This window comes from Cotesia typhae, unplaced genomic scaffold (assembly GCF_013202065.1).
Source record: "Cotesia typhae breed Kobodo isofemale line unplaced genomic scaffold, CoteBio_Ctyphae contig_83, whole genome shotgun sequence".
In the NCBI taxonomy this organism is placed as follows: Eukaryota; Metazoa; Arthropoda; class Insecta; order Hymenoptera; family Braconidae; genus Cotesia; species Cotesia typhae.
Window position 1 is genome coordinate 2864808 of NW_027423769.1, and position 11278 is coordinate 2876085.

The 11278-nt window shown below is 27.6% G+C and overlaps 1 protein-coding gene across 1 annotated transcript; it reads right to left on the reverse strand.

The window, feature by feature from the left end:
- Positions 1–107: 107 nt before the first annotated feature.
- Positions 108–6059, reverse strand: Prp3 (pre-mRNA processing factor 3). Its single transcript, XM_074251839.1, has 5 exons — positions 5921–6059; positions 5204–5374; positions 3778–4567; positions 788–1145; positions 108–576 (listed from the first exon to the last, which is right to left on the reverse strand). Exons 2-5 carry the CDS (start codon positions 5357–5359, stop codon positions 177–179), a joined length of 1704 nt encoding a protein of 567 aa, XP_074107940.1. The 5' UTR covers positions 5360–5374; positions 5921–6059; the 3' UTR covers positions 108–176.
- Positions 6060–11278: the final 5219 nt, after the last annotated feature.

Here is an 11278-nt window from a genome sequence, read left to right on the forward strand (position 1 = left end):
CTTACTGCTTTAGTTCACGGCTACTCTAAGAAAGAGAAAGATTTAATCATAATAAAAGAACGATTTCTTATAAAGATAAAAATAATTAGTAATTAAAAAGAAATTAATTACACAAAATTATGTATTTGTTTATTATCCTTTGTTTAATTAATTAATTAAATTGATAATATTTTTTTTTATGAGTTCATCTCATCGGTATTATCGAGTACAGCCCCGCTGTATGCTAAATCCCAGTATTGTTCAACTTGGTGTTTTTTAAAATGTTCACGAGCCATTCTTTCAATAGGACACACTTTAAATTTGATCTCACCAAAGTGCCGTTGTGTACTGCTTCCTTCCCACACAATGACACACTTATTCGGTACATCATTACCGTCGGTATCTTTTACGATATCTTCTTCCCATTTTATTCTATGCATCATTACACGTCGATATTTACGCAATTGTTTGGCGCCACCCTCAACTACCACGACATTACAGTCACGGAATAACATCACACATCCAGTTAAATACAGTTGTTTTGCATTAGCTTCAACCTTGAACTTTTTCGATGCATTATTTATCAAGTCACGTATTCTGCGAACATAAAAAATTATTACTAATTTTAATCGGGTCAATTACAAAGCTATGATAAAATAATAGCAACCTTGCAGTCACTAAGTGACTGCAGTGACTTGTGAACTATAATAAAATTTTGCTTTATTGAATAATGAATTTTGTTAAATTGCACTGTAAATTTTTAAGAATAAAAAAATAAATTAATTTCGTAAAAGTCATAATTTTTTACCTGTATACAGTTACAAAAACTCCATTAGAAGTGTCTTCTTTGAGCTTTCGTGCCTTCTTTTCTCTTCTTTGATCGACTGTCAATCGACGTGCAGCATTCGCGTCTTCGTGAGCTTTTAATCGTTTCGCCATTTGCTGACGTACGTGAGCTTCGATTTTAGTAGGATCTTGTATTGCTTCAGTACCCAAAACTCGCATTAAATTTGAGATTCTCAACTTCGGTTCAGGCGGTGGTTCCAATCCCAAACGAATTTTTTCTTGCTCTTCTTTCCACGCTTCACGACGGTTTTGTCGGCGAAGTTTTTTACGTTCTTTCTTAGTAAGAAATACCGGCATATATACAGGTCTCGTCGATTCCGCTGAAAATGAGAAAAAAAGAGTTAATTGATTAATATCTTAAAAAAATAAGAAAAAATATATTTTGACAAATTATTTTTTATCAAGAAATTTTATTAAAAAATTTATGCATAAAGTTTTTTTAAATGATGAAACTCTACAGTAGGGTGGGTCAAAAAAATCGAATAATTTATTTTTGACTTTATACTCTGAAAAATAGGTTCGTAGACACCTAAAAAGAATTCTCTCCAAGTATAAGCTCTTAATTATAACGGGAAGGTCCTCCGCTTTGCGGGTTTCTATTTTTTTCGAATAATCAGATAAAAAAATTTATATCTCGCTTCCAACTGCTTGGAAAAATATTCCGTGGCATAGATTTTGTGAGAAATTGAATGCTTTACAAAAAAGGTCTCTTATGACTTTTTCAAAAACTCAACCGATTAAAAGATATTCATAGTTGAAGTTTGGCTATTTTAAGGAAAATATTCGTTTTTATTATGAATTTTATAAGTCGATGAAAAAAATTATTTCGGATTGCGGAACTCATGATTTTGTAGGAAATTTACTGCTCTACAAAAATGGTCTCTTATGATTTTTGATTAAGTGAAGCCGTTACGAGATATTCATCGTCAAACATTAACGAATATCAATATTTCCAGTTTTTGATCAATAATTCGATAAATTTTAATTTAAACTATGAGTTTCAGGAAAATTTACATAAATTTGAGTTTCGATCGATAAAGAAATGTTATAAACAATTTTTTTAATATTGTTTTCAGTCTTGAGCTTGTTTGATTGCATTAAAACAAGAAATTAGAGCATTTTTTTCGACATATAGCCAATGATTAGTTTAATTTGAAGTGAATGACATATTTCTTTGTCAAATTTAATATGAAAAGTATTGAATCAAGTGAGAAACAACCAGTATTTAACTTTTTTATAGATAAATTTTTTATTGAATTATCAATTGCAATATAATTGTCTATATTTTTAACATAACAGTACGCTATTACTATAAATAATTTCTTTTATTACAATTTGGGAATGTTTTTTGATGTTCTTTGACAACTTGCAATAAGTACTGGAATTGTTCTTCATTTTTTGTCAAGCATTGATTATATTCACTGACTAATGCAACAGCTCGCTCTGCTGAATCATTGACAACTTTTAGTTGTTGAAAGTATTCTTTATTTTCGAGATAACTCTCATTAGTAGGCCATAATTCAACATCGACATCAAGAAAGTCATACGGTAGATCGAAGATTTTGAAAAGATTTAATGACTTTTTAGACACAAAGTCACTCAGAGTTCTCTGCGCCAATGAATTCAAATCTTTTTAGCAATTACAAATCTTTTAGCTTTAGAATCTGTACCTTCACGAGTATTAACAGCTTCAACAATACTTTTTTTACTTCTAATGGAACGCCATCGTCAAACAGTGATAAAATGGCAAGTTCATCGCTCAAATACCATAAGTGCGAAATCATTTTTTCACACGTAGCTGAAGAAATCAAAGGATTGATATGTTTGTACTCCAATAAATTTTTCATAAACTGCAAGTCATGATAAGCAGCAGTTGTTGCAGAAGTTGATGAAAACCAAGCTTTTAAATACAATGTGACTATAAAAATACAGAAATGACGAAGACCATGCAATTCTTTCTGAGAGAGTTTGAATTCATCTCTGAATAGATACATTTTCAAACTATAAATGGCCTTAGCCATCCATCTAGCATGATGAACAGCACCAGGACGTTTGAAAGAAATCTTTTCTTGAGGCATTTCTCCAAGGAAAATCAATGATAATTCCAATAATTCTTTATCTAACTTATTATAACATTTCTTTATCGATCGAAACTCAAATTTATGTAAATTTTCCTGAAACTCATAGTTTAAATTAAAATTTATCGAATTATTGATCAAAAACTGGAAATATTGATATTCGTTAATGTTTGACGATGAATATCTCGTAACGGCTTCACTTAATCAAAAAATCATAAGAGACCATTTTTGTAGAGCAGTAAATTTCCTACAAAATCATGAGTTCCGCAATCCGAAATAATTTTTTTCATCGACTTATAAAATTCATAATAAAAACGAATATTTTCCTTAAAATAGCCAAACTTCAACTATGAATATCTTTTAATCGGTTGAGTTTTTGAAAAAGTCATAAGAGACCTTTTTTGTAAAGCATTCAATTTCTCACAAAATCTATGCCACGGAATATTTTTCCAAGCAGTTGGAAGCGAGATATAAATTTTTTTATCTGATTATTCGAAAAAAATAGAAACCCGCAAAGCGGAGGACCTTCCCGTTATAATTAAGAGCTTATACTTGGAGAGAATTCTTTTTAGGTGTCTACGAACCTATTTTTCAGAGTATAAAATCAAAAATAAATTATTCGATTTTTTTGACCCACCCTACTCTACAGCCCTTGTTAATTATTTTTTTTTTTTTTTTTTTTTAATAAAATCAAAAATAATTTGGTCGGATAATTTTGTACAGATTTAAGACGTCTTTACAAAGAATCACCCGTATATATATGTACACCGCATGTCATTAAGCTATGTTTTTACAACATTGTAATGACCCTGTTATTGGCCTATAGGCTGCTGGGTTGTTTTAATAAAAAAATAAATAATTAAATTATACTTACTCGGTGGTCTCATTTGTATTGGATGCTCGACTAAATTAGTAATTGTTGAATTTTTAATTTGTACTTGTTCATCCTCATTAACTGGATAACCACTCGCCAAAATGACCGAGTCCCACCATTCAATATTAGGTACATCCTCATTGAGTGCCTCTGTTTTGGGAGCAATAAGAGCTAATTTGGTGGCCGAACTAATTCCCGTTTTACGTGCAATTTGACTAATTTCATTTTGCAGTTTTTCCAACTGCGCTTTAACACGTATCCTCTCAGCAATCTGTTGAAATTTACCAGGCTCGTGAAACTTCAAAGCTCGTTTACCACGAGTTGGAACTTTAACACCAATCCGATTGTCAAAAAAGTGTGTATCCTGAATTTCTTCGGGCCCTTTTGAATCCTGAAGCTGTGCTTTAAATTCTTCGCGCTTTTTGGCTCTTATATTGGCTTTAAGAGTCGGCACAACATGAGTAAGCTGGATTTCTTTGCCAGTGATGTCAACTGTCCTACCAGACTCATCAAGAATCAATGGAGTAGGTTTATCCGGTACGTTTACCGAATTTAATAAACCGGAATTAAGTTTACTTTTTATTTGGGCTTGAAGCACTACCAGTTTTCTAGCTTTATCTGAATCAGCTTTACTGAGTAATCCTTGTGAATACATGGAACTAGCAATTGGTATTGGGTCACGACTTTTGAAGGAGCTTTTTACGCTTGAAATGTTATTTTGATTGATGGTATTTAATGCTCGTTTACGTTCTTCTATTTGTTTTTGTGCGTTAGCCATCATCTGTTTTATCTGTAATTAAATTATGATTATTATAAACTTGAAAATAAGTAAATACTAGCAACCCTGCAAAAATGATGTGAATGCTGTGAATTGTAAACTAAAAAAAAAATTAAAATTTTGCTTTATTAAATAATTAATTTTGTTAAATTGTACTGTACTTTCTTAAATATTGACATTTTAAAAAATATAAGCTCACCCCAATATTACACTAATCGAGACCTTTCATTTAAGTACCCACATCAATTTTTCATATATTTTTATATATATATATATATATATATATATATATATATATATATATATATATATATATATATATATATATATATATATATATATATATATATATATATATATATATATATATATATATATATATAAAATATATGAAAAATTGATGTGGGTACTTAAATAAACGGTCTCGACGAGTGTAACATCGGGATGAGCTTATATCTTCACAAATGTCAATATTTAACCAAATAAAAGGTCATTCCTTAATTATTTATTTAGAAATGGAGCATTTTTGAATGCAGCCAAAATAATAATAATAATAATATATCGTAATAATTTACATAAATAAAGGTGGATAAAAATAGTTTACCTTAACTTTTCAGCAATTAAAACGTTTAATAAAAAAAACCTTACCATTTCAGGCGACAATTTATTTTCTGCTGTATCGTCATTTTTGCTACCCTCTTTAACTTTGACTTTTTTCGAGTCTTTTTCACGATCACAGTCATCTTCATGTGACCTCTTCTTACTCCTCTTCGTGGATTTATCATTGTCATCAATTCCAAACATTTCAATTATTTTTTTCTACGTTAGAAAATTATCGAAGTTGAATTAGAAATAAAAATAGAAAATTGTTTTAAAAATCAGATTAAAATTTTGTTAAAAAAATTATAATAATTATTAATAACATTATTGTTTTAGAAATTGCTGCTGTCAACATAGTAGAGCGGTATTTTTTTTTTCGCTTTCGGAGTAACTAAAATATTTACTAATACTTAAATATAACATTAAAAAAAGACTGATATATTTTAATAAAAAAAAATTTTCTACTATAAAATATAAAATTTTTTAAACGAATTTACTTTAATTAAAAATAGAGCGATGATAATTGTTACTAACAAGTGCCTTATAGTGTTTACAAACGTAACATAACCAAAATGGTAAATTGTTAAATTATTCAACATTAGTCTATTGTGATTTTTAAAAAAATATAAAAACGCCGGTAAATAATTAAATGAAGAAATATTAAATTTAAAATTATTAATTAACTAATAATTATATTTTATAAACATTTTATCACATCTATCAAAACTAAAACGTTAGTTAAACGAAATGTAATAAACGTCTTACCTTAAATTAATTTTTAATTTTATGCGAAGGTTTAGTAAATTTTTTAAAAATTATTTTCACAATATAGTTTCTTGTTTAAATACTTAAGAAAAATTTTTTATAAGGTTAAATGAAAAATGTTTTATAACAAACAGCTCCCAAAATCCTATAATATGATATTGATGATTGAACTGAAGTTAGTTTAGTATCGATAATCTCGAAAATCTCGAAAAAATGGTTACTGATTCCTTATTGGTTAGAATTAAAGCGCGCGCGCAATTTGAATTCCTAGTTGTCCTTTAGAAATTATAAAATTAATAGGAATTCAAATTTCGCGCATGTGCGCGCGCTTTAATCCTAACCAATAAGGAATCAGTAACCATTTTTTCGAGATTTTCGATACTAAACTAACTTCAGTTCAATCATCAATTTTATTTAATAATTATTTTTTATACATTATGTATAAAAAAATAAATATTTAGATAAAAAAATTTAATTGAGATAATAATCATTTATTAAAATTGAATAATAGCAATTTAAATTAATGATTTAACAATTTTTCTTTGTAAAATTAAACAAAAATTTAAATTTTATTGCAACGCGCATGCGCGACTATAAACCAATCGAGAGCCGTTGTTTTACTGCGCATCAAGTTTAGCCAGGAACCGTTGGTCGGCCATCTTTGCATTCGTTCTCGCTCAGTCATAAGCGCTGCGTCATCGTTTTTTTCTCTCACACAATTTTCATAATTTTTACGTCATTATTCCCTTGTAAAATCTCAATATTGCTCAAAATACTGATATTTACTGAGAAGAATAATAATATGTATGAATTATCGAATTTTATTTCGTAAAATCGCGTAAATATGTATTTGAGATAGTCGCGTTGTCCAAGTATCACTTTAATACGGTAGACACCATTAATCTAAATATGATTATCTCCGCGGTCGAACTCCAGTCTCAAAAAATTAAAAATAAATTGTTAATATTATCAGAAATAATTTTGAAAAAATCAAAAACATTTTTCAGAATTATTATAAAAGTTCATAAATAATAAAATATTTTTTTTTATAATTAAAAAAGTCCTGATGGATTTTGGCGCGTAAATAGTAGATTTTTGAATAATTTATGTCGGATAAAACGTAACATTAAATCGTCGGTTTCGCGGTTTCGGTAGTGTAGTGAAAAAGCAGAGCTCCAGATCTTCTGAATTAAAATTGATATTATTATTAATTTTTCTATCTCTTCGGTAATTTTTTTTTTAAATAATAAAATCATATTATTTAAATCAGAATATATTTAATTCAATTATTTTTGTTTTTTTTTTTTCTAGAAATTCCTGGTCTCATCTCTGTTGGCCATGTTTTGCTGATAATGGCTGAACACCGGTTGGTGAGTGATAAAATGCATGTTTCAATTTATATATTGTTTCAATATGTATCACAAGTTGTCAAAATTCAAATGATTCAAATATAAAATGGAAAGTACTCGTCGTGATACCGATAAAAAATCATTAGCTGGCTACGTAGGTTGCTATTCTTACCGAATCGTTGATTGTCAATGACAGTCCTCACTTAAAACAAAAACAAAAGTTGTGTATTTATTTAGAAAGTACTAGGAATTCAATCATCAATTTTATACTGTAGGACTATAGGATTGAAGATTGAAGAGCTGGAATATTTTACCCCACAAGATTTCGTGGTTTTTTAAATTTGCTACAGTGTGGTAAGTAAAATTACTTGGGTAAATTACTTAGATTTTTTGTTTTGTCGGTTAATAGTCGGTAAGTCATTAAATGACTAACTTGTGTATAAGATGATTGATTTTGTGACAGATGATTGGTATTTGAATTAGTGCAAATTGATGACACTGAAGTTAGCAGACGTCTAAAAATTTTTGATTTTTTTTAAATTGTAATTTTTCAAGTTTTTTACACGTGAAAATTTTTTTTAATTGTTCAGTTGAAATTTTTTCAATTAAAAATTTCTAAAAATTTTTAAATATCGGCTAACTTCAATGACATTATAGTTAGCTGTCACTTCACAATTAAAAAAATTTTTTTTAACAAATAAATTATAGCAAAAAAAAATTATTTAAAAAATGGACTTATAGAAATTTTAATAAATTAAAAATGCAATTTTTTAATAATAATTTTTTTGTTAAAGAAAATTGAAAAATTATCAAGTGACAGCTAACTTTAATGTCATTTTTATGTATGAATAGTCACCTCTTTTTCAGTAATAGTAATACTTGGTAAATAAAGTAATATTCTCTTAATAATATAGATTAAAAAGTCCTGATTCATATTTTTCATACAATTATTGTACGATTACGGCTTACAAAGCTTCAGTAAACTGAATTTGAACGAATGGCGATATTATGCACCCTTACAGAGCGTATCTACTATTGGTCATAGTTGCCATTATAAAAGGCAGTATATTTTTCTAATGCGACAATATTTTGATGATATCAATTCCTTGGAGGAAAGAAAAAAACGTATGAATGTATAATGACTTATGATTATCTAATTTTTGTGAGTCATAAGTAGTATCTTTTGAAGAAATTTGTTTCTTCGCTTGATCTTGATAGTCATTGTAATCATAAAACAATCTAACTCGATTTTTGAATTGCTCTCTATCATAAAAAACAAACAAAACTCGATCATATAAACCCCATAAATAATATTTGATTTTAAATTGAGAGTTTAGTTTTTATGAATTAAGAATTTTTTCTTCTTTGCATTTATATTGTTAATTGATGAAATAATTTTTAACCTTTTTTTAGGTAAATTAAAATTTTTCGATAAATATTTACAAGTAGGGCCAACCACTTTAATTTTCATTTTTTTAATTTTTAAGAATTTAAAAAAATTTTATAAATTTTTTAGAAAATTGTGATATTTAATTTTTTTTTAATTGTTCATTTTTTTATGTACTTAAAAAAAAAATGTGTTAAAAACATAAAAAAAAGATAAAATAGAAATTTTATCCAAAAACATGAGAGCCAAAATTTTTTCCAACTTTTGAAGGCAAAGCTATCGAAATTTTTATTTTTTTCTTTCACGATATTTTTTATCGTAAATGCGTCGTAAAAAAAAAAGCAGAATAAAAAAAATGTCAATTTTTCACCGAATTATGGCCCAAAATAGAATTGACCCCACTTGTAAATAATTACCATTTTTTTTCAATTTCCAAAAATGAATTTTACACAACTGTAAAAATTTTACAGTAAAAAACAAACTACCCTGACTATTTTAAGAATGAAAGTTAGTATTTAAAAAATTTTTTGTATACTTTTTATGAGAACGTTCTTGTTACTAAATTTATATTTTTGGAATTCACTGGATTGATGTCAGAAGATATATTTTAAAATGAAATGTAATGAAATTTGATCTTAAGTTTATAAATAACTTATAATATTCTTAGGTATGTATCCCCTTTGCTTGACTTATGACACTTATATTTAAATAGCACTAATTATTGTTTATACTCGATCTCTAATTAATCCATAAAATAGCAAGCAAATCATGATTATCATTATAATTATCATTATCATAATTATTAGCACCATTGGAGCTATTAACTAAACGAACTGCGCATATGTTGACTGTTGTTCAAACTTGATTTATTTCATGATATGAAGAGTAGTCATGATATGAGTTTAGTCGTAAACGTACTCAGTATGTAGGTCGAGAGACGACTGAATTAAACCAACACGATGTGAGTTAACGCGATAAAATTCAAATACATTGTTATATATCTAATATTTTGCGTTAAGCCTTATACTCATCATCTTATACTTATAATTAATTTTTTATTTCGGCTCTTCCTTTTCAAAAAATTGTACAGTAAAAATTTTAATACTCTTTTTTTCTGTTCTGCAATTTTTTGTCAGCAATTTATTATTTTTTATAATTCTGAAGTTAGCCGCGTTTTTAATTTTTTTATTATTAATTAAATTAGAACAAAAAAATTATATTTTAAAAATTGCATTTACAGTTTTTCAAGTTTTTTACAATTGAAAATTTTTTTTTCTAAAATTCTAAAAATTTTTCTCTAAATTTCTTCATCGATATTTCTTCTTTGTGCAAATGAAAATTTTTTTTAAAGAAAAGCGACCAGAAAAAATTATAATAAATGTAAATAATTTTTAACGTTTGCGTTTGTTGAATAATGTGTGACTGTGAACGCGTGGACAAATTCCAGTACCCCGGTTATTAATTTTTTCCTTCCATCAAAACAGCCTTCGAGCTCTTATCATAGCGATTACACAACATTCATTTGTGTCGCATACGTAAGTCAGTGTAGAGTTGATTTGGTAATCGAGACAGGAAAACACGATGATCATCAAGAGTGTGTACAGCAGTAATTACAATACATAACAGACAAAATTATAAAAATTAAGTTAACTGACATCTAAAAATGTTGATGACATTAAATTTAATTATTCTTTAATTTTTTTTGACAAATAAATTTGTATCAAAAAATTATTTTTAATTTTTTAAAATTTCTACATGTCAATATTTTTTTGTTTTAATTTAAGTAATGGAAAAAATTAAAAACATTGGCTAATTTTATTATTATAAATATCTGCTAAATTAATTTTCATAAAATTAAAAAAATTAATTTTTAATTGAAAAATTATTACGAAAAAATAAATGAAAATTTTAATTTATAAAAAATATGAAAAACTATAAGTGGAATTTAAAAAAAATATTTTTTTGGTTTTTTTTCAATAATTAAATTGAAACTAAAAAATTTTTTTTAAAAATTGCACTTATAGTTTTTCAATTTTTGTATAAATCAAAATTTTTCTTTATTTTTTTTATAATAATTTTTCAATTCTAAAAATTTTATGAAAATTAAGTTTCAATGAAATTATTGAAAAAAAAATAAAAAAATTAAAAACGTCAGCTAACTTAAGTATTATACCAAAAAGCTAAACTAAACTAAAAATTGATTGACATTATTAGAATAGTATCAGCAAAATAGTGATAGTGTCGTCGATGAAGTTTAGCACGTGGTCTCACTGGTAAGTTTATCAAATTTAAAGGCAGAGTAGTGTCTGTCGTCGTTGTGCCTAAGAGAGTAGAGAGTTGTAGGTTGTAGGCGTCGTCGTGGCCACGGCGTTGGTAGATGTCCGTGGTTAGCTGGATGTTATCATCATCAGAGCGCGTGCGTATTTAAAGAGACGTATGCAAGGTAGATAGCGACGGCGCAGCAGAGAATATCACTACCATCAACAACGTTAACGGCGGCGGGGACGACGAAGCTAGGCTATAGCGAAGGCCGAAGATCGCCGAGCGCACGGTGCTACGTGGAGTCTCAGGCTGGTCTGGCTAACACAGTGTTCTAAAAGTCTTTACCCCACACGAATCAGA